At 40.6% G+C, this 25,105-nt stretch overlaps 1 protein-coding gene and 1 long non-coding RNA gene across 3 annotated transcripts in view; one reads left to right on the forward strand and one right to left on the reverse strand.

The window, feature by feature from the left end:
* The window catches only part of LOC143903358 (uncharacterized), an 80,075-nt gene extending 58,001 nt beyond the window's left edge, over positions 1-22,074 (forward strand). The window contains exons 3-4 of the mRNA XM_077416895.1: positions 13,095-13,400; positions 14,617-22,074. Coding sequence (XP_077273021.1) covers positions 13,095-13,400; positions 14,617-15,069 — 759 coding nt within the window. The 3' untranslated portion in view covers positions 15,070-22,074. The remainder of the gene's footprint in view (positions 1-13,094; positions 13,401-14,616) is intronic.
* Positions 6,542-25,105, reverse strand: part of LOC143903368 (uncharacterized) — a 36,373-nt gene continuing 17,809 nt past the window's right edge. For both annotated transcript variants that reach the window (XR_013258700.1, XR_013258699.1), the window contains exons 2-3: positions 13,697-13,908; positions 6,542-11,363 (exon numbers count right to left, since the gene is read on the reverse strand). This is a non-coding gene — a long non-coding RNA (uncharacterized LOC143903368). The remainder of the gene's footprint in view (positions 11,364-13,696; positions 13,909-25,105) is intronic.

Genomic DNA, 25,105 nt, shown 5'->3' on the forward strand with positions numbered 1-25,105 from the left:
TTTGTCCGTTATTAATAAATTTCAAGATTCCTTCGATGCACCGATAATCGACGTCAGAGGATTTTTACATTTTTACATTGCAAAAATTTGCACGCTTTTACAAAATTCCGTCTGTAGAGTGAAACATCGCGCTAGCTGGATGTAGCACTTGCGTAAAAACGCTAATGTGCGGAATATCTCGCACGTATCCGCAAATTGTAATCGGGGGTTGGGGGAGGGGAGAGGAGGGCTCTGCTTTTCACGCATCATCGATTCGAAACGGTGCAGTATAGGCGGCGCGTTGCATGAAAAAAGATATATTCTAAGCTTAGAATGAATGTATTCGTTCCTCCGTGTGCGAAACTCGTCCATAAGGCTACATAGAAAGAGTACACGGCGCTTCCGTGCGCGCGGCGACGCGGCGGCGGCGCGGCGGCCGCCTTCGTCTCTATTACGCCCGGCGGCATAAAGCGTAACGGCGGGATAATTTTCTCGGCCGTAAAACGACGCTTCGCCGGGCGATGGTGCAACTATACGGCGAAAAGTGGAAACGGGAAAGTATAGGAAGGTTACGTATACCCGTGTTTTGAATTATTCCACGATAAACGGCCGCGCGAGAAAGAAAACGGCGGAGCGACTCGTGCGTCGCGACCCCGCGCGATTCTCTCTCTCTTCACCCGTTCATTTTCTAATTTAGCGAACTGTGTTAGAATGGAACTGCGGTGAACTCTTGTCGAATGAAACGAAGGGAAGACTTGTTATGTCCGGTAATTTCGCGCGATATATTTCTTTTTCTTGAAGACTCGACGTACGAAGTTTAATGAAATTAGGGAAGGGCATTCATTAGTATGCTAAAAGCCTTGATGCTTATGAAAAACGAGAGAAAAGATTTTCCACTTCTAACAATAAGTAAAACAATCTTTTCTTTTTATTTTCGCGAATCGATTATATGAAACGGTCTTTTAGCGTCGAGCAGTTAATTTGCTGACCGCTAAATATATCGAGGTTAATAATTTTTAGGAATAATATACTATAAACGGTTCTCAACATCAGCCGCGACTTCCGCATTGAAAACGCGTCCGGAGGCCGTTTATCGCGATCTAAAAAGCACGGCGCGGCGCCGTAAAACGTTTTAAAGGATATGTCGCAACGGTCGCGTCTAGACGGGTCGCCGACGCTATTATATCCGGGCCTCGTTAATGCTTATCTCTATTGCGCAAGTGTGCGTACGTAGTATAACGTGCCGGTGCGTGTTGCACCGCGCGCACTTCTATTCCTACCTACGCAAGCGCACGGATTGCGTCACGTTCTTGCGCTTTTCTGCTTCTCTCGTTTCAGCCTATTGACCTCCGGACACGCGTAATTAATCCCCTATAGGCGCGCACACGTCGTCAATTACACGCGCGACATTCATCGGTGCGACAGGATAACGCGAGAGGAACGGGATGCGACGCGACGCTAGTGTTTCCGAAGCTTTAAGCCGGTTCTATAATACGTTGCAAACGATGGCAACGTATTGCCATCAACTCTGCTAGTTGAAAAGTGTTGTTTCTTATTTCCACACGTTGCGCTTGTCAAAAGAGAGTTGACAAACTTTTTACTTTTTTTGGCGACCGTAACTGGCAATCGGCAATCAGAAATAACACTTTTCAACTAGCAGTTGCCATCGTTTGCGACGTATCGTAGAACCGGCTTTAGGACTCTACGCGCGACACGCTATCGTCATTCGACGATTTCTGGATATGAATTCTCGAAATTCTGAAACATCACTCATCCTGGCTGCCTCTCATTATTCTTCAAGACCTTTTAGTCGCGTGCATATCCTGCAGTATACACTGCAGTTACGTCAGACGTCAGACCAATGTGAATCATTCACGGGACTGCATAGCTAATTGTTATTTGTTTTATTTCTTATCTCACACAACTTGCGACCGACCTTTTATATTCTTTTATTATAGAAAATATATATTTTATGTATAATCCATATAATCATTATGTGCTAAATTATTTTCTTTAATGATACTAATTTATCGATATTACTCTTTTTCTACGTATACCGGCTTAATATATATATACTCTTAAAAGAATTCTTTCGAATTGCAATAAGCACAACTATATACGATTTATCTTCTCTACGAAATAGTTGAATTACGAACAAAAGAGGCCGATTCAACATTAATTTGTTTTATCTCTATTTATTTAGTTCCTTTTGCCATTGACGTTTTGTGTTCGAAGTCGCACCGACGCGAACGAAAACTGCACGAATAAGTAATAGATGACAGAGTGATCGCGTAACGAATGTGCGACGTAACTTGCGTGCAACTTCCCGTAATGCAAACGTAACGGGAGTTAGTCACTTCATAAATATATGGCAATGTCAGAGCCACGGACTACGGACTGGCGTCATGCAAATTGGGAAATTCATTGGAAGATCCGATGCATGCGTGTAAGATTGTTTCTCTTCGCGTATCATTTGGCACAGTCGCAACGTACCGCAAACGAAACCGTTAGAATCGTCAAGTTCTGCATGAGAAATCCCTGCATATTCATATCCCGGACGTAAAATATCTAAATATCTTATTATGATATGTACTCACAACGCTGTTTTTTTAATAATATAATGCACAACAGTAATTGATATCCAAAATCAAATAATTTTTAATTTTGTAGACAGGTATAAAGGAATTTTCGGCTAGCGATTGCATTAGACAAACCTCTCGCAGATATTCCGAATTGAAGTCAGGGAAATTGATCATATAAGGTATATTATAAGAAACTGCTTGCTGGTGCCGATCAATGGATGGAGAATGATGAAACGCGTCTATAAAAGCGCACAATTTGAATAGTTCATTGTTTAAAACATTGAAAATCGTTGCGCGACTGCAGATAATTTTCCCACGATCGAACGCTCTTTGCGAGGTCAAACGCGAGCTCTCGGCGCAATGTACCGGGCTTTATTATGCTCGCTCGCAATGCAGAACGTCAAGCGGCTTGATTTACAGTCACTCTATCGAAGGCAAAGTATTGTATAAAATACGCCTTCGTCGATCGCTGGCGAAACGTTCGCGTTGAAAAGGAAAATGTTCCAGGGATAAACTAGAATGAAAAATATATAAAGACCTAGAGATACATTAAGTAGCAGGAATAATTTATGGAAGTTGTGTGTTATTGTTAAATTATAATCTCAGTAATTTTAAGCGATTTCTATGGTGTATATACGGTGATAAGCTATAGAATTTTATAGATCGAATTTTTTTTAAAACTTTAATGAACAACACGCACACAGCAGTTTTGTTTTATCAGATTTACGGCGGCTAAAGAGAGAACGCATTATAAGACTTTGTTTTAGTCGACATTTTCTGCATTCAGAATAGGCGGAGTTACCCTAACGGTATTGCTACCCCATGGGACTAATTGGGCAAGGAAAAGGGTTCTTCCCCCTCTATGATGTCAGCGTCGCATTTTCAGAATTTCGACACAACGACAAACTTCTGGCTATTCGCCAAAGAGTTCTAAAGTCTCTCTGATGTAAAAAGAATTCTGGCGATTTAATGCAAAACATACAGATTCAACTTCACATTTTCTTAGTGTGAAAATTTACTGTAATTCTTTTGTTTCTACCAGGAATTGATTTTATAAATTCTAATACTTTTCGATATAAAGCGATATAGAGCTCTCGTTTTAGAAATTTGCTTCTTAATTTAACTTTTTGATATAGAAGAGTGCTTATTTTTTCCTTCTATAAAATCACAATCTATTCTTTCTGTGTTCAATTAAGAAGCGATTTCAATAATGTGTGACGTCAAAAAACATAAAAAAAAACTATGCTATTTCCTTGGACTGTTAAATGATTTTTTTTACATTTATGTGAATACGTTTCCTGTATGGAGTCATGGTATTAAAAGTTCTTGTAGCTCATTGGACTTTGCTCGACATTGGTTTTGCCGTCACTGGCCGTCACTCCGTATCGGAGGCATGACTTTTTTGTCTCGGAGATTTTTCTCGATCCGAGAAGTGCACTTATTCCGAAGCAGTCGAAACAATCCGGCCCCTTATCGCTGGCGTTCCCCTCACATCTCCGCGCCCCATTCTCCAATCCCCTTCCCGCGTGTTCACATTCATGCGAGTAGCCGTTTTTATTTGCAGATCGCGAACAGAGAGACGTTGCGATTCTAACTTTGTTCGCTCTTATTTCCTACATCTTCCTATACATCTGCCTTGCTCAGAACACGCCGCGAGGATACTATTTGCGTTTTGTTTCTTTCATCATACGCTTCGTTTGCGCGAATCGAATGAGGAATCGATTCTGTTACTTGAAACCGAGAGAGGCAAAGTCGCAAAACACATTCTATTCTAACAATAGGTCTTAGATTACGTAATAACTAATAAAAAAAAACGCAAGAAGAATGTTAAATCCTTATTTTTGAGCCATTCAGTATCATATTATCGGAATCGCTTTTTGATTCAAGACACAAAAAGAGTGCATCGCGATGTTTTGTAAAAGAGAAAGTGATCTCCTCTATGTTAAAATTAAGAAGCAAGTTTGTAAAATTGAAAGCATTATGTGACAATAATATACAATTCATTTTCTTAAGAATTTGAAAAAAATTATTACGTAAATTTTATTTTCTTATTAGAATCTAAATTTTCTTAACAGTACGTCAAATAATATTACTCTAAAGAATAGAGACATTCGGACAATTACGTTACAATTTTCTACAGAAATAAGTTGCAGCATCGTAATGAAAAAAAAAAAAAAAAAAAAAATTAGTTTATTTGACAAACCAGTCATTGATCATCGACCTTTAGACTGCTGCAAAAAAAATCGATAGCGCGTTTAACTCTTTCTATATAAAAACTTCCCAGACGAGATGACCCCAAAAGCCGTCCAATCAGACTTCATAATAAATTCCAAGAATACATCTAATAAAATATATACGCGTCTCTCTCTTGCAACAGTTAAATTTAGGAAACATATACGGGCTACGAGTGTCGTTAGCGAAAGTTATTTACGATCGTATACGATTCGTTGAGCTGTTCTTCATCGATAAAATGTCGCGAGAATTTTTGCTCGCGATTCAACTGAAAATATGAGTATATACGTGAAACACGAGGACGCACATATGCGACGACTCTTAATGAAAATCACGATATTTCTTCGTTCTCTAATTCATCACGTGACGTATATCGTAATTTATGAATTATAAAGGGATTCATTACTCGAGTTTTAATCGAGCAGAAGTTGCTCCACTCTTTTAATGCCTGTATTGTATATAATTACCAGAGAATTACATATATATTTATTATTTACATATAGTTGCATTACAATTATATACTAAAATCGTACAATTTGTTCATAATTGCGTCAATCTTTTTTCGGTAGAAAAGGCGGGTTAACGTGAGCATGAATTTCTTGCGAGAATCGAGCAATTCGTATATAGAAAAGCGAGCATGTTCGTGGTCGCGAAATGAGATCGACGCGGCGCGACGGCGGAACCGATCTGTCTCGTGACCTTGAGCGATAACAATAATTGACAGCAGGATTATATTCGCGTCATGGACAAAGTACCCACTACCGCCGCGCGACAGATTAAAGCCGCGCCGCGCCTCTAACGGTCGACATATCGCGGAGATCTAATCTAATCCTTCAGCCATACGCGAATGCCATTCGTGTATGGTATGGTATTTAGTAATTTCAATAAAGAACAGACACTCAACGTGTCGCAGGAAAGATTAATATACTTTGAATCTTTCCGATTATATGATCAAGTATTAAGGGCTAATAGTTCTAATGAAATGTAAAATATTCAATCCTTAGAGCGATATTGAGATATAGAATTTGTTATCTTAGGAAGTTGTAAAATTGAATCACGGCATATAGAAATAAAATAAACGCGAAGTAAAACCGATGGTTGACAATTTTCATAAATTCATAAAAATATACATATTACAAATACAAATATACTCAAATATTCACGCAGGTGAATATTATTTAACGCAGGCATTATATAAATGTCAAGTATTTTGTAAAATTAATTTTTTGCAAGTTTCACGCAAAATACATTTTCTCGTTACGACGTTCGGAAACCGACGTTTCGCGCGCTGGAAGGATTTCTTTTTTTAGAACGACCTTTATGCGCGAAGGTGTTAGCAGGTGCTGCGAAAGTATAGTCGCAGCGCTTTACAGCGAGTGCATGATGTATCCCCGGTGCATTGCCCTCATGCAGGGTGGCACGTTCTCCTCGATCGATACGTTTTACCAAACGACGACGACGACGACGACGACGACGACGACGACGACGACGACGACGACAACGAAGAAGACGAAAACGACAACGAGGACGTTGGAAAGCATTTGCGAGTCAGCGATTCTTAAGACATTGCAATTTTTCAAGCGGTCGATTAAATCACGTATACAATTTGACAGTCGCGAGAATTTTATTTGTTGCGTTATCAAAGTACACAATAAAATATTTTATCGGGATTAACATTTTAAAAATAAATAAATTATTTTAACAATATCTCTAATTTGTACATCTAATATAGAATTTGAATGCGAGGTATTGCAGATTCTCCTGCTAGAAAAATTCTTTCCAATTTATTCTTTTGTAAATGACGGGTCAAATAATATAAGCGAATATAGTCGTTTGATCATTTGAAATGCGCGAGTCTCGCGAACGATGTTGAGTAAACAGGAACAAATGTAATCACGCCGAATCTGATTTGTACGACGCGATCGCGACAGAAGCAGGCATCAGGTAGTAAGAAGACTTACGAGCGACGTTCGAGCTTGTTTATCGTCGGATCAGTATCGCCGGCCAGAATCGTAAAAGAGATGTCTGCGCGACGCGCGAATTGATCGCGATATAACGCCAAGCGGAAGCTCTCTCTGTCGAAAGGAAAGCACTCTTTTCTCGTGATGCACACGGACGTGACGCGACACAGCGCCTCAATTTTAGCTCTCGATATTCGGAAAAAGAGATCGCGGCGAACGGTGATGACACATCTCAACGCGAATTTCGGTTAATCTCTTTTCTGACGGGTGAAACGTATAGGAATGGAAAATTTAAAGATATATCTTTCCCGCGACATTTTAAGATATTTGCATATTAAGATATATACTTGCATTATTATGATTTTGCAGTTAAATAAATCTTGTATCGCATTTTTGCCCATGGCACTGTATCGGTATCGGAAGACGATGGCGTGCATATGCACTTAGCCTGAACACAATATTTGCAACAGACCCAAGATTAAGACGACGACGAAGAGATTGCGTAATCTAAAAGACGCGCATAGCGACGTCAAAAATTATACGCGCTTTATCGGCGACGCGCCATTGGCTTGACGTATATATATTTTAATCGTTGTTTGTCGGCATGAGCTTCGAAGCGCGACACTGATCGGACTGTGTGAGTTAGCATCGCAAATATTATGTTCTTTCTTCGCAAATACCTTAATTCTGTAAATAATTATTTTTGGCAGGTTGACGGTAGAAAACATCTATGACAAAAACTTGCGAAAGGAAAGGATAAAAAAGCTTCGTGCATAATTTTCGTATTTATTTTTCGCAAACATTTTCTTTTCCTAAAAGTCTTACAAAAATTATTTAACTTCTCTTCTTTTCGTAGATGCATGCTGTTTAAATTCGCAGTGTCAAGTTATACTCAATTTCAGTCACTTTTAACCATTCCTATATAGGTCGCCACTGCTCCTACTCAATGTATCGTTAATTTAAGTAAAGCAATGGAGTTAATAATAAATTTTAACACATAGTAATTAAAAATAACAAAATGCTATTTAACTGAAGGTATTGATTTGAATTTCATCCTTTAATATTTAACAGCGCGAAAGTTTCTTTTATTTTTCTTAATTTGATCACAGTACCTATGATCCGTTAGTCAGCGAAATAAAAGTGTCAATTGTTTCTAATTATCAGCCAATCAACCGTAATTACTCGCGAGATAGATACATGTTCGCTTTCGATCTCGGTATTCACGATTATCGCGTCCTCGTTATCTCGACGGCGAAAATAAACGACGACATGCACGCGGCGCGGCGGTTCGTCGATCGCGTAACTGCTGCGCCGCGGAATCGAGCGTGCGTTCGGGTTCGGCGAAGTTATATCCACGAAGCTCCTCGAAATACCGCTTTGTCGTCGCAGCCCGGCAGAGAGGTGTAATAAGTTTCTCGGGGCGTATACAATACCCGCGAGCGCGCGCGAGCGATCGATGCGGCGAAGTTTACCCTTTTCTGAAACTGCAATTTCAATCGAGCCAGCAACGAAGAGGACGAGGACGATGACGGTGGCAGTGTCACGTTTCGAGCCGAGCCGAGCGCGCATGCATCAGCGGTATCGAGCGGGCTGTGCAACTGCGACAGCGACCTAGCGGTTTTATGGTCCACCGAGGTGGCTCGGAGAGTCATAAAGTCCGTTACAACATCGCCGTCCGCTCCGCGGGCTTTTGCGAGGCCGCTATGGTGTTTCGAGCACCAGCATCAGCCGGAGCGAACTTCGTCCCTTCGTCGCTCGCCGGTTAACTCTACCTCCGATCGATCGACCGAACGACCTCACGCTCGTCTCGTCACTCTTTCATCTCCTCTCGTTCGTCCTCGCGTATCCGGGTTGTCCGCTTCACTCGCTCAGCGCTCAGCTTTTCATCCCGCGAAAAATTCAATCGTTACGTAATACAATACAGTATGAAAACGTGAAATGCAATATGTTATCTAAGAATAGACGAAAGAATATAAACGTGCGAGAAATAAAAGCAATTTCTATTTAGTTTTTTCAGGATACTTGGATTTATTTACTCAGAAGAAAGTCTGATATGTTTCTATATGAATATAGAATCTCTCTCTTGATAGGTATACGAGAAATGCTTTACTTTTGCGATTATATTCACCACAGATCCAATTAAAACTATGTATCGAAATTAATTATAATTAATAATATTCTGAACGCTAATATAATTATATTCAGATTTGAATGAGTCGTGTTACATCGTGCATAACTGCGACACAATATAATATGCGATATAACTCGAATCAAATGATTCATCAAATACTCGTGTCACTTTTTAACCAGAATCTTTCATCTCTGTCTTGAAAAGAGATGGAAGAAAATATATGCACCAAATATATAGCATATTCTTATACTCGGCACATATATAGATCCTTTTACTCGAAGAATGACATTGGTTCTCGCACGTTTTGAGGATAAACTCGCTCGAACGATTTTTTCTTTGGATTATTATTATACCGTTTCTCTGCAAAAGTGTTACGCCAAAACCCCTTTTAATCTCGTCAAGAGGACTTTTTCGTTTGTAGGAATAATAAAGAAGTTTATACTCCTTACGAACTTCGCGTTTAGAAAATAATAATTAAAAGATAACGTTATACCTAGTCATTTGTTATGGATTATTTTGTAGGTAGTATTATAAGCAACATGATATTTAGTATTTTATAAATAAACAAAGATTAAGCGTTGAATAAACGAAGTACATAAATTCACAAAAATTTATAAATGCAAGACACGATTAGATAAAAACTCTAAAACAATGATTTAACCTTTCTGAACTCACCCACAGTCTCTCATACCGCCGAAACACATTGCAAAACCGATGTTTTTTCCGAAAACCGTATAACTTCAAAACATATTATCAGAAATAAAGATTGAATTTTATTTACTATTTTTTCAATTTTTTTTAGAAGACCTCAATTTTAACAAAAAAATGAAAGTTTATGCGAAAAACAAACAATATGATATTTTTATTATATAAAAATCGTGGTCTTACGTACACCCGTGCAGGGTCTGAGTCTATGTCATGAAACGTAGGGTGAGTTCAGGAAGGTTAAAATTATATCGGAAAGGCAGTAAAAATATAGATATGGCACAGAATTATCATAATCAATTTTATAATTTGCGGATGAAAGACAATAATCACAAAACGTGTATCGCGCGCGATAACGTTATCGGAGCACGAGAGCGCTTGATACGATGGAGAGATTCTGAAAATATCCGCGTATCTCTGATCGAAGGGTTCTCCCCGCGCATCTGCATTACATTGGTAACGAGCGAGCGTGATGTTTATGCTGCAAGTCGATCGATACGAATGGTACGCGAGCGGCGCGAACATTCATCCCTCTGTGTGTCAGTCGCTCCTGTCGTTGCTGTCTCCGCACAGTCGCACGCCCTCGCTCTGTTGTCGTCGCAGCAACAGCCGCCGTCGCCGTCGCCGTCGCCGCCGCCGCCGCATCCCTCTTCCGCTTTCCCTTTCGACGGCCTCGGACGAGCGCGAGAACGCGAGCGGAGGGGTGCTGAAAACCCCTTTAAAGCTTTAACGCGACCGACCGACCCCGACCCATCGGTCGTTAACACGCGCACGTGCCAGCGAATGTTCGCGAGAGAGAAATACCTCGGTGTCGGCTCTCGCTCGTTAAATCACGATCAAGTCTAAGTCGTAAAATCATATCTATAGAAACGTTCTCAACTTCAGTCCAGAGCCGCGCGCGGCCGAGGATCTTTATTATACGTTTGGAAGCAAAATTAATGGAATGAAGAATCTTTTTTAATTCTCCGTCTTTTTATTATTATACGATATATATAATTATAAATATCGTTATAATCAAGACTTTTGGAAATTTTTTTATTTCTGCCAATTTTTGATCCATCAAATTAAACTTGATAATCGATACAATGTATAGAGCTTGTTTTTGAGAACGATATTAAATTTATCGCAAAACTATTCTTTTAATTAAAACATAGCGCAGCGTGTTCAGAAATATATTTATGTTCCTATTTCGCAAAAAAAAAATAAAAATAATGTATGATACCAAAATATCCAGAGATATACATATATATATCAGTATTTTAATGGGTATCGAAATATCTATATAAATTTGACGATAAACATCGCGAGATATATTTTCGGACACGCGCGGCGGCGACGCGGACGTCGGCTTTCACGGTCGTCACAGTCACACACGATCGATCTATTTCGAACTACGACTAATTGGACGAACGTGCGAACCAAAGACGCAACGCGGAACGAAAAGGAAAGCGCGCGAGTCGCGAGTGCACGTTTGCACGCGACCTCGTTCTTTCGCCGTGGCTCGTCGGCACTTGAAGCTCGTGCGACCTTCTCCGTTTTACTTTTCGAGGTGTGTGCACGAACCACGGCATCCTGGTGATACCGCCAACTGTCACGACGCGACGTGACGTTTCTCGGCCCGCCTCTTACGAGCGTCTCTCGTATATGTACGCGCGCGTGCATGCGTGCGCCCTGAGCAGATGTTTTAAACCGAATTCGCGAAGGGAACGGGCGAAGTCGTTGGAAGTAAGAGAAAACGGCCGAGTTCGGCTAATCGAGGTGGTTTGACTGAAACTGAAACACAATTATCGGAATTAGACAAAGTCTGAAATTCTATCGCATGCAGAATTTAGAATCGCGCAGGATTTGAGAAAAAGATAGATGATTAGTCTTCGAATCTTATAGTTAATTCTAAATAACTTTCAGAGGAACCTAGTAGAATATTAGGCCTGTTCGTTTTCGCCGCACTTCTGAACTTGTGCACTAAGTTAGAATGAAACAAATATATTTTCTTTCATTCTTAACTTATTGCACTAGTTCAGAAGTGCAGCAAAAACGAACAGGCCTATTGTCGAAGTCACTTGCATAATTCTTGAATTTGTGAGAATGCTTGCGACGTTTGCGTTATGAACTTTATAACGCTCCGCGGTTCAAGACTAATTTATTCATACATTCAATACATTGTAATTTGAACACAATTTTGCAAATGAAAAATAGCTTTATCTCTTTTTAAATTTTCCCATAAAATGTACGATGTAATACGTGTTTATCATTTATGCGCGCAATGATCATTTTTTAGTTAGCAATGCGCGTTTCACGACGGCGACGATCACGAATCAAAGTATTTTGAATATCCGTTCGATTGTATGAATAATCAACATCACAGTGAAATTAATCCCGCGGATATAATGATATGATTTATATGCAATTATTTACGTGAACCGAGTGCAACGGCACAACACTAATATCTACATCCACGTACAACGGCCGCTCTCCTGATCGAATGGTCGAGCAATTTCATTTTCTGCACTAATTTATTCACGACCATATAGTCGAGGGCTCACGATCGCGCGACCCTTTCCTCGGCGCCGGATAATAGCAGTCACCATATGTATTACTTTATTACGGCACGACGAGCAGGAATTTTCGTATTTTTGCACGAATATCTTCCGCCGGAATTGAACAGAATTTAGAGTTTTCTTCCTTTATCTTTGATCTCGAACGTTCGTATAGTGAAATAGTCGCGAGCATGAGACGCGAGATCGCATTAAGAACCATTCCCTTTTGCACTTTTGGCAAAGACTGACAAGAAAAGAATCCACGACAGAGGCAACTCGCGATTTGTTAAATCGCGCATGATGATCATCAAATGATTTGTGAAAATAATATAACATTCAGCCACCGTGATGCTATTTATTATCGAACATAGTAATGTGTAAAATGTGCGTTTTTCCGTTAATCGTATTATTAGTTTAGATACATGTTCGTGTTATTTAGTACACTGTTAAATATTACAGGATGAAATTTAAACCAATACCTTGAGTTAAATAACATTTTGTTATTTTTAACTATATCATGTGTGTCGAAATTTACTATTTAAACACAAAACAGTGTTATTTTAACATTGGTTTATTTAAATTAACGCCATATTGAGCAGTGGCGACCTATTATTATGGTTAAAAATAACTCAAATTGAGTATAATTTGACACTACGAATTTAACAGTATATATATAGGCGGACCGTCGATCAAAGTTCGAACGGGCGAAAAGTCGCGATCGAGTCGAGTAGTTATTCAATCATTTATTTTATTAATTAAATACACAAATAAAAGTTCTCGATTTTATTTGTCTGACCGGTTCACATCCTGCCGATCCCACAGCAATTTCTACTTGTAGTGCGAAAATAATATCGTCGCGTTTCGCGCAGATTAAACAACCGGAAATTTCGCAATGTTTTCGCGTGATAATGCATCGCGCCATCCTGTGCCTTTTCCGAAGGCGTAAACACGATCGTCGATTTTGCAGATGCTGTCGGTGAGCCAAGGAATGGAGGTCGGCAGCAGCGGACGCGGTGCATCGGCGGAAGATGACCCGACCGCCGGTGCGGTCGGCGGTGGAGTCGGTGGCGGCGGCGGTGGCGATGGCGACGAGGCCAGGAGGCGTCGAGATATGCAGGCGGTGATGATCGCCGCGGCGAGGGATCGCGCGATCCGCGCGGAGAGCGTCCGGCATGATCTCGCCCTCAACCTGCCGCCGCGGCTCGAGCTCCCGGACGGGGAGGAGCACCCGTACGGGGCGCACCCGGATCTTCACCTCCGTAACCCGGAACAGGTGAGGGCGACGCGCGAAAAGTTGTGGCGAAACCCGCGAGATATCGAATGAAATTGAACGACCTGATGGGCTCGACGATTCGAACGGATTTGAACGAATCTTTCTCTCTTTTTTTTTTCTGTTTACGACTGTCTAGCGCTGCAGAATATCGCTCGAAGTTATACAGAATTTCAGTATCTTTAGTCTTAAAAACACGGCATGCTATTTTATAAGCCGGCGTAGTTTTTAAATCAGGTGAACATTGTCAGATCCTTGTCTTTGTCACAAGTGTAAAGCTGTTAAAATTATATATTTACGGTATGTTGACACAATGTCTTCGCTGTCTGTTGCCTCACGGCCGGGAGAATGACCGAAAAACATATTTATTTATTCGCTTCCTGTCCCTCCGCGCGAATTCTCAGGTTCAAGTACTCGTTATGCCTCGTCATCATTACGCAAGCAAGAATATTAAACTTCAAACTTCGCTTGAAGCACGGTCGACTGCTTGAGGTTACCGCAATCACCATAACTGCAATACAGATTTACCATTCTAGAAATTATATAATCTAAAGATACATAAAACACACAGAAAAGTAAAAAAAAATAGTTTAGTTACTTAAAATCTTAAAGTGGGATATTGACGACTTAACTTTAAATTATAAATTTAAAAATTAATTTATAAACATTTAAAACATCGGCGGCACATCTGTGCCAGGGATCAAGATCCGATGTCAAAAATAAAAAAATTAACAACTTGATACTCTTACCATAAATTAATTCTTTATGAATGAATGTATTACAATTTGATGAAACTTAAACGAGGCGCGTGAACATTTTATTTTTTATAAATTAAAAATTTATGACTATTAATTTTTTATCATATATTTCGTATTATAAAATAGTTCTTAAAAGCGCGTTATATTTTTTTTACTTCGAATCCTTTAACGATTACAATTTTATCTTGAATTTTTACTTTTACGTCCTCTTCACAAGAAAATCCTGTGCATTTTCTGTTTGCCCCGCAAAAAATACTATTTTCATTTGTTCAAACGTTATTCGTGTTCAAATATATTATAGTTTCCAAGAAATTTGCATTCATGCATCCGATATAAAATTACCGACGTAGGCGTTGCCGAATCACGATATCAAAGTTCAATGAATTTCAAAGAACCGCGCGGATATTCTACCGTTCATTGTCCTTCTTACGCTCGATTATAACGAACGTTCTTATTTCCAGGAGAGCGAGATTTATCAGAAGTGCGTGCGGGCGCCGCCGAATCGCACGGTGTTCGATAGCGAGAGTCCGCCGCCTTATCGGACGCCAAGTAGCAGCCAGCACCTCCACCCGGGGCTGCTCGACATGCCCGGCGATCGGGTGACGCGGAGTCAGAGCCCCAGCAGCAGCAACTTGTTGTTGAACACCGCGCGCTCGATGTTCAAGATGTTCCCGAGCCATACGACGCCATCGTCGACGTCGATGCCGGTCAACAAACCGCCCTTTTCTAGTTATTCCGAGTCCAGTAGTAACGTGAGCAGTAATCTGAGCATTAGCAATCTGTCCAACATCACCGTGGTGCCCTGCGAAACCGACGAAAGCCGGCAAGAGCAGCAGCAGCAGCAGCAGCAACAGCAACAGCAACAGCAACAACAGCAACCCCAGCAGCAGCAGCAATTCCATCAGAAGGTTTGATCCGCGGCGTCCTCCTTCCTTGACGCCGTTGTCGTCATTGTCGCAGCTGCATCGTCCGACCTCGAAAACGGACGACGGTTCTCAAGATCGTTCTGCGCGACTGCAACGACAACGACGATGCCCTTCAAGACTGACTCACGGGAGAAGCTTCAACATAGGATAAATTCCATCGGTCGTGTTCCATCGTGTTCAGCAACGTGTATCGCATACGTGCGAGAGAATGTAATATCTTCCCGGCTGGTGGTATCCTCGTTGGATCGTTCTTCTGGTGTTCTTCTATAATGAAAGAAAGAGAGAGAGAGAGAGAGAGAGAGAGAGAGAGAGAGAGAGAGAGAGAGAGAGAGAGAGAGAGAGAGAGAGAGAGAAAGAGAAAGGGTCGTCCGTTCGTGGCCTAAAGAAGGGCCGGCGGAAGTGTAAAGAAGCCGGCTCCTGGTAGTGACTGAAAAAGTTAATATCAGTCATCAAAGACTGCGCTCAATCGTCGTGCGTTGGTTCGCGCCTGTCCTCTTTTTGTTTTATCCTTCGACCGGGAGAATCGATACGCCGTCGCCGCCGCCGTTATTGACGCGTCTCATTGTGCAATTCCACACGCGGCCAGTGTCTAGCCTAGATCTCAGATTATTTCAAAAGCGGTGGCATGAGGATTACGGATGTTGCGTCGGGCGTGAAGAGGATGGGAAGCAGCGCAGAAATGGACGGGTTGAAAGCCCGGCGCGTGGAAAACGGCGTTACCAACGCGCGACGCAAAGCGATGGCCTACCCTGGAACGAGGGGCTCTCCCTGTCCGGGAATTAGACGGCGAGAAGCTTCACTTCGAGGAGAAACGGGATGCGAGGTTCGCGACTCGCGCGACACCGATTCGGCGACGAAGCGGATTCCCGCCGGTCACTCTCTTCCAGCTCTCGATCGGAGGCTCTGATCGTCGGACATCGCGGAAGTTTGTTCATCGCGACGAAGACTTAGTAAATTATTTATTGTCGATATAACATTTTATTCGCGACGGGCGGCTGCTGCGCGACGGCCGGACGGGGCAAGTGTGGTTTCACGCGATGGTGGTTGCGGAGGAAAAAGGAGAGAAGAAAAAAAAACGGACGAACGGGACACGAGTTGAGTATGAGCGAATTCGTTCGGTTGCGTGAGTGCGAGACCAGGCGTGCGTACGAGTAAATGCAAGCGCGCGTGTGTGTGGAACGAGTAGAACGAAAGACGCGCAAGAGGCGCGGCTAATTGCAAGGTCGAGAGGAAAGAAAGGAAGAAAAAATAAAAAAGACAGAGAAAGAGCCGGGACCCGCGCTCGCGCGCGCTCGCGCGTGTTTGTGTATGCGTGTGAGAAGTTGTGTAGGGGGATAATGTAGTGCCAAGAGTGAAAACGGGGACTCTGTACATATTAGGCTAGGTAGTTCAATATCAATATACTTATTACGACTAAAAAAAAAAACGATATGCTACATACCGATTTAAAAGTAAAACATCAAACATACGTTACAAACACGCATACCATTAAAAACACGAGATGGCCGGCCGTACGAAACTATAATGGGACGCGCACGCACACACCTCTGACAAATGTATATTCTTCTGGCAAAGTCAAAGTCGATTATGTTCTACCTCGAATGCTATGTGTACTTGAAGCAATCAACAACGTCGAGAATCTTTTCCGGCATAGAGATTATATATAATTATAAGGGAATTTCGTCGATCTCTTGTTTATTTTAAAGATTATGTGTTCGTGATCATTACATGTTTGATCATAATCATAACTAGCAAATCGATGTACTGATAATTTATTTAAAAAAGTTAAAAAGGAGAGTTATATAGAACGGATGGTCATCTGTTATCGCGTTACATTGATGCGTAATTTCTAGAATAAAGTAAGAGTTTCGAAATTTCTTGCAACTCAAATAGCTGGAATGGAAAAGATTAATTCCTCCAATCAGCATTGCATTAACTACCGTATATGTTCTTTCTCTTTAGATTAGAATTATATTATAATATACACAGGGAGGAAATATAAATACGATTGCTTGGCACGGTTACATCGATATTTCTGGTTAAACTCTTGTTGTTAGCAATTGCCTATCTACTAAGTTATTCGCGTGTAAATATAACAAAAAGAGAGAAGGGAAATTTAGTTCATCGACATATTGAGTTAAATCCAATCGACGTTAATGTAACACCGGTTAATTAACGATCGACCGGAGTGCATTCGTGCATCGAGGAAGAATCGAATGATCGTTATTTGTTCGATAAACATTTGTTTTGCAGACAGAGTACGTTTGTAATGGCGGCGTGCATACAAGAATACATTTGCAATGCAAATCTATGAGAATGCGCATCCCTTTCGCGTTCCGAATGGCTCGCCCTGTGTCCGACATAACGCTATCTTTATTATTATTCAAATAGATAAGGCCTCAGTTTTGACAAAATAGGACGAGTTCTGTTCGAACGAGGATTCGAGTTTGATGACGCGTTTTGTAGTTTAACAAATAACCATATTTCATATACATTTATATATAATATAATTATATATAATTTTTTCTCAAAAATTGATGATAAATCTCAAACTTCAAAGACATAGGTATTATATATCATCAATGGTTGATTACATGGTTTAATAAATCATTAAACGTAATTCTTATCAGGATTTATTACTTTTAAAATACTTCTAGTACTGTCTCTCGTAAAATATAGATGTTTAATTAAATTTTTAAGACTTATAAAATCGGCTAGGTCGGCTTGTACGGAAATGCCTTGTCAACTTTGAATCTCAGTTTCGAAACAGAGCGAATCACTCGATTTATTTCATGAGAAGTCACCAATTATTATTGTATTTCTTAAGGGTCCGCGACGCAGGGAGAAATTGCAATGAAATTATACCGATACGTTTCCCTTTGTGATTACGGATCGTGCGTGGCGTACGAGGAATGCGCGAGACAGGAGGGAAGGTGGCATGCGTAGAGCGGAATAATCTCTCGTGTGCACTCTTTGTTGGCGTTAATTGCGCGAACTTCCGCTTCGTTTCCGAGGAGATGACTTGGTTGGCGCCCTACGATACCCGTTCGGAATTCTGTTAAGTGCACGAAATTTTCTCATTTATATCACCGCCCGTGCGTATCCGCGACGCCAATTTCGTCAAATCGCTCGACACAAGATTCAGCATTCGACGTGCGTGAAAGTGTAATATCCTGACGACGAGGTCTTACTCATCGTTAACAAATTCTTCCTAAGAAAGAGGAAAATTGTAAATTTCAATCTTCGTGAAAGTGTCCGGGCAATTACGCCCGCACGGCGACATTGTTTCGTTTCATGTTCATTAAGTCGCTGTGTGGCGAGTCGAGGGAAAAAAAATATCGTCTTTCTGTTTCACCTTTGAGATGTGTTCACGCGCATGCAATATTAGGCGACGAGGTTTAATTGTATTGTACGTAAATTACAATTAGCGCGTGTGCGGAGCGAAGCGATCAAAGAGGAATATATTGGCAAAGATGTTTCTTTTTTTTTCTTTTCGAACTCTCACTTCTGTATTGCCCTTCCCCATTCGTCTTTCGTCGTCCGTTGATCACAATCTCGTTGTCTCGCGCACGCATTCACTTTTTTCTGCAGTGGGAAAAATAAACCGTACGTATATGTGTACTCGGGAGACAGATAGATTGTAACGAGCGTAGAAGACGAAACGCGGAGGAGAGCGGAGCACAGAAGGGAGTTCGAGAAAAAAAAACGTTGTATAATTCGATGGGTCCTGTGCAAGTTTTGGTTAAATTTGCGACGTCGTCGACTTAGATTGAATTTAAAACACGACGACGCGAGCGCGAGATATTTTAGATGATAAGTTCTAGGCGAAGTGAAATTTTTAGCAAGCTATTGTCGATTACTATTATCGCTATCAGACATCGTGATATATCTAGCAATTTGTTAATTGGGATTTGATGAGAGGTGCGAGATGTATGAGTATAATCGTGGCCTTTCGACACGAGAGAGAGATAGAGAGAGAGAGAGAGAGAGAGAGAGAGAGAGAGAGAGAGAGAAAAAAAAGAGTAATGAAAGCGATCCCGGATGAAATATCCTTTTGCCCATCCGAATTCACGGTTCAATCTTCGAGATTGCTATTTTAAGTGATTTAAAAGCCAAAATAACATTTTTTATACAAACTAATTGTTTATCAAACCGCTCGGCTCACAAAATTATCAACAAAACGCTTTAAGCGTTCGAAAGAAAAGAAATAGAAGTATTTAATTAATACAGTTTAAATCGTCGTGTTATCGAACTGAGCGAATTTCGTAAATAATTCTTATCGAATGCCGCACTTCGCGCAAATAAAATTCCATTCTCAGCAATCTCATCGTAACGCGAGGCTGGCTTGATCGTGACACCGTCCGCGATTGTCGCAGTGCGCAACGTCAGCAGACTCCGCGGCGAATCGAAACCGTAATGTTTCAAAGTCCATTGCAAAATACAAGCAAAGAAGCAATAAGATAATGGAAATGTGTCGGAAGCGGAGACTAACGGTCAATTGGAGCTGTAAGTTCGACAATAAAAGAACAAAATTGAAGATACAGCCGGTCTTTTACTTTTAACAATTTAGAAAGAATGTGTCATAAGTAATAGTTAATGGAATTAAATTCTTTCTTTTTTCTCGACTTCGAAAATTAAACTGTTTTTCTTAATGTGTTCTTAATCGCCAAAAGTTTTCGCTTCGCATTTCTAATTGATTTTACGTCATTACGACGGGCTTTCGGAATTAACGGCGAGACGCGATCGGCCAAATGATCTGCAGCTCTCGCGCACGGTTAAAATCAAAGGTGCGAGATCAAGCCGGCTGCTGCCAATTAATCTAGTCACGTTGAGCCGTGCGTCCGGGTCAGGGAACAATCGCCGGCCGCCGATTTCACCGATTCCACCGATTCAGATAATACAGCCGATACTATTGTCCTTGTCGGCGAATTATAGCGGCGGAAAGGATAAGATACTCTCTCTCTTAGGCGCAATGTGATTTCCCAAGGTGTTCCAAAATAACTCGCGTCCTCCCTCCGGCGAAATTGTGACGCGGAGCGGAGCGGTTGCAAGGCAAGGGGTCAAAAGCGATGTCCCCCCTTTTTTAAAAGCTTTCGTTTCTAAGCTGTAATTATAATTGTACTGTTGATAAGATCGGTATGTCTAGTCCCTCGCGGTGGAAGGGAGGTCGAGAGAGAGCTTCGCCATTGTCCCTCTCGCGAAATCCACCCTATAAGTCTTTCGACCAATCGATCCTAATTTTTTTCCCTTATCTCTTCCTTCCCTCGAGTCACCCCTGGCATGGGTCTGTCTGACAATTCGATTCGCGACTTCGCATCCAATTAATTTCATATGAATTGAATCGTTTTGTCACCCTCAGTTTCCTTGGTTCTCTAATGAGTTTTAATTAATCGAAGAAAAATTGCGTTTCGTGTTGTACGACACTGAGGATCAAATAATTCCATCAGAAACATTGATGGGTGCAAAATTGCGAGTCGAATTAAACGAATGAAATCACCCTAGGAATGTCTCGCCATTGTTCGTAGGTACGTTGCGTCCTGCAGTCAGCCCTCCTACTGCTGCGTGCTTAAGGGAAGCTCGTAACATAAGACTCTTTCTTACAAACGTTTTACGTTCACAAAAAAAAAACGGAAGAAATCGGTGAGTCATATATCACGAGCTCTCATCTTATCAGTGCAAAAGTGTTATCCGAGAAAGAGAGAGAGAGAGAGAGAGAGAGAGAGAGAGGTGCGTTGCAGAGGAGCGTGACAAAGGCAGAAATCAGTGAACTTTGTACATATTGGAAAATGCGCTTTCCCATATAGTTCTTACGTAAAAGTCAGTCGGGGAAAAAACGTTCAAGAGGATAGTTTTGTTTTTTAACTGTATGAACGTTAAAAGATTTGTCTCGAAAGTTTAGTGTTCATTATAGTTAAGTATATATTTTTCTTTATAATATACATAAATTAAATCTTTATATATATAAAACGTATATACATATGTATATGTCATGTATATACTTTTATATATAAAAACTAAGGTCTACTTTTTAAATGGTTTATGTAATATATGTTAGATTTTGCACTGAGAGAGACAACGTTACCACTTTGGAATCATTTTTTCCTCGATTGACTTTTCGAACGCCAGCGCACAGTGTTCCGGCGTGTACCAGAGTTCCGTGGCAGAAATAAAAGACAGAACTTGTCGCGTCACTCGACAAGTTCAAACAGGCAAAAAAATTGTTTTCGACCGTGGCAATGCGCGAGAGCGGGCGAGAGAGAAAGATAGAGCAACAGAAGTGGAGAGAAAGAGATAGCGGAAATCAGGACTCCTTTTTTTCAACGTAATCAATCGATGTCGTAGGAACAGTGTTAAAAATAGTAGATCGCTTCTACCGAGAGTAACACGAAGAAAAAAAATCAAGATGCAAAAAAAAAAGAAAAGAAAAATCTCATCTCGAAGGAAGTAAAAACAGTTCGCGCGGCTCGTCGCGAGAGGCGAGGAGAAGAAGCGGGGAAAGAGAGAAAAAGAAAAGGAAAGAGATCGCGCGAGTTCGTGCCGCACTCGGAGAGAGGCGCGTCGCGCTTGCGAAATTGCACATTTCGAATGCGAGTCACGTTCGTTCGAGCGCGTCATGGCGGGGCGAGAGAGAGAGAGCGAGAGAGCGAGAGAATGAGAGATATGAAAGGGAGTTCTTTTTATACACTATAGAGAGTCGTACCACACTATCACATAGGGAAAGAAGAAAAAGACATGTTCGTTGTTCACTGCTCTGGCTTGCTAGGAAAAAAAAAGAAAAAGCAAACAATGTAACACACGACGGGGTCGGCGGGGAGGTCGCCCGGATCTCGACTTCGAGGCGCTTGACGAAGATCCGAAAGCCCTTCGCGGGCGGCCCTCCCCGTCCTGCCTCTCCAGTATAAATCGGCAACACTTCGACATTGCAAGATTATTGGTGTACTTATCACGCAGTTTTCTACAAAATAAAGAAAACGGTTTTGACAAAAAAAAAAAGGGGGAACGACGCGTTTCTGCGCGGCGATTATTTCACGAAGACACCTGTTTCCTTGATCCGCCCATTCCTAACGTACAAATGCGTGCGTTATAATTTTAGGTTTTACAATTATATTATAATTTTACTTGTTGATTTAGAGAGGAGGGATTGAAGTTGCAGCGATAATATATAAAACAACAGAGTAAACAGAAATTCTAAAAATTCGTATTTATACCCCACACATTTTTATGTTAGATCTGACTTCGTTATCTTGTCGATATAAAATTTTGCTCTTACATAAGCTAACAACTGATAAGAATTAAGGCCATGTTTTACATGTAGACGTCTGATGCGCCGGTATGAAAGCTTAATACTTCACGAACGTATTAACTTTATATCTTTAATAAAAAGAAACTCCTCTCTTAATACCATTATTTCTAATAATAACGTGTATCTTTAGCGAGTAGCAACATTTCTAATACTTAATATTACTGAACACGTTTCTGATAAATATCTAATATATAATTTCGTTCATACGCCAGAATCATTTAGATACTTGTATATACATTATAAAAGAGATACGTATGAAGGCGAAATAATTCGTCTGCTAGGTGAAGCAATTCTTCAAACTGGACTAGGCCGAGTGAAAGCTGAAACGTTTAACAAACCCGCGCGTGGTTTTACCGCAGACGCAGAGGGAGAGAACCGCACGAGTTGGACGTGCAATTACGGTTGTTTAAACGCGTCCGCATCCGCGGCGGGCGAGGCCCGCTTAATGAACGTGAGCGTGAGAGACCGAGACCAGGTCCCGTCAAAATGGCGCACATGGATGTGGGGGTGGCAGGAAGAGGGGGAGGGGGACGGGTGGACGCGCGGCGGAAGCTATATACGTCGTAAAGGCGAGTGGCGTAGCGTATATTTGGTAAGCCGCGCATCCGGAAATAGAACGTCTTCCCTTCTTGCCTTACGAATGTGTGCGCCTCCACTTTCCTGTCGTGCACTCTCTCGCTGTTTCCGATTTCTCCGCCCTTAATCGGCATCCGATCATCCCTTTATACGTCTCTTGTGCCCTCGTAAGCTATCCGAGTCAAATATGGGAAAATGAAGACGGCGGCCACAATGCGGAGGAGTGAAATAAATCTCGTCTCATCCACTTTGTAAACGAATTCCGTTAAATTGTATTATGGATCACGTGGAATTTAATTCAAAATTTTTTATATTTGAATTAGTTGAAGTAGAAATTAAAATTTTGAAAATTACTGATTTTTATCTCTATTTTATTCAAAAACGATAATACTTATATTTTAGATTATAATTATTAATTCGCTTTACTCACGTATAATATGAAATACCTTATTTCAGACAGAACATTTAGACAGATTTTACAGTTTTATAATTGAAAAAAAAGTATTGCTATTATACAGGAAGACGTGTTTATTTAGAGATAAAACGATACATATAATCTATAAAAATGATCATAATTTTATTCTTCCATTGTTGACATTGTTTTACGTAAAAATTCTGTAGTTGCAACTATAAAAAAAAGAGAATATGTCTCTCTAAGAAATTTTTCATTTAAGTCTGATCTTATTAAAAAGTAATATGTTTAAAGTAATCGCTGCTTGTGAAAGATTTGCAATCGAAAACGCTCGGCTGAATTTTACTTTTACGCACGCATTATTTTTCGTATTTTCTCGAAACGAACTTTGCTCACGCAGTTCGCGCTTTTTCTCGCGATGATCGAGGTTGAAAATAGCTTATATATATTCTTGGGCTAAGGGAAACGAAACGTGCGTTAGCAGACGGCCGTTCAACGAATTGCCAGACTTTTTTATCTCCGTGAACGATTCTTGGTAAGGTTCACCTCTAAATGTTATATGAAAAGAGTAAAAGATATTATTATAAATGTATCTAAATAATACAATCATAAAAGTATTAATTATCTTCGACATTATTTTATTTAACAAATTTATTAGTCAATAAATTAGCTTATATGGCTATATCATTCTGAATTTGCTGTTTGCCTTCAACTAATATACTTGAATTTCTTATCAGAGTATAATGTATTTCAAAAATACTGATTTTTTTTATTATTTCAAAATACTTTGATTTCAGAAGGACGTTTTTTTTCATCATTTTTGGCAGAACGTCAGTCTCTCTTTCAGGAATTCATGGAAAATTAAAAATTCAGTTTCTTCGATCCCGGGCATATATTTTCGTATATCCGCGAATCGTTCGGTTATCGCGAGGTTTTCGAACGAACCGTAAAATCCGGAGGAACCGAAGCGACGAGTTTGTTTTTCCATACGCATCGCGAATCCAGATGGCCGCGAGTTTTATTTCAGCGACACCCAGCCGCTTATCCGTGTCATTTCGCGTCTATTTCGGTCTAACGGAAGTTTAGGCAGAATCTGCCTCGAGAATATACCTTGCTTGTGCCGAAAAATTGCGCTAACGACCGGTCGTCATTCGGAAACTCGCACCCAGTGCAATATTCTAAGAGAAACAAAATCACACATCAGTTTGTGATTAGAACTCATAAGATAGGATTTGCTTAGTTTTTTTTATTGCTTATATTTGCTTATATTTTTCATAAATACAATATCCAATAGTAAAAAACCTAGCATCGACACATCGACAAATATTAAATACTTTTTTTATAATTTCTCCACCTGTTATGACGAGAAAATATAGAAATTTCTTCGTTTTTATTTCCTAGAAAATCCATCTAGCTTTCGCTCTTTAATACTTTCACAGTTTCCCGGAATCAAAACGTATTACTAAATTTCTATATATAAAAAATGCAGCTTTTTTATTTCTAAAGTTTTTCGTTGAGAAATGCAAACGCCGTGGACATTTCACTGTAACGTTGAAGTTGTGGAGTCGTCTGATTCTCACGGCAGGCACAGACCTGCAATGCCGTTACACAATATGGAGATATCTGCAGATTTTTATTTCGGGGCCTGTGTGCAACCTCGCGCGTAATTGTCGAGTGCGCGAGCCTGTAATTTTTCTTCATCGGGTGTGTTGCGTCGGCAGGCTCGAAGTTGC

This window comes from Temnothorax americanus, unplaced genomic scaffold (genome assembly GCF_048541705.1).
Source record: "Temnothorax americanus isolate GAGA-0224 unplaced genomic scaffold, ASM4854170v1 Scaffold46, whole genome shotgun sequence".
Classification (NCBI taxonomy): Eukaryota; Metazoa; Arthropoda; class Insecta; order Hymenoptera; family Formicidae; genus Temnothorax; species Temnothorax americanus.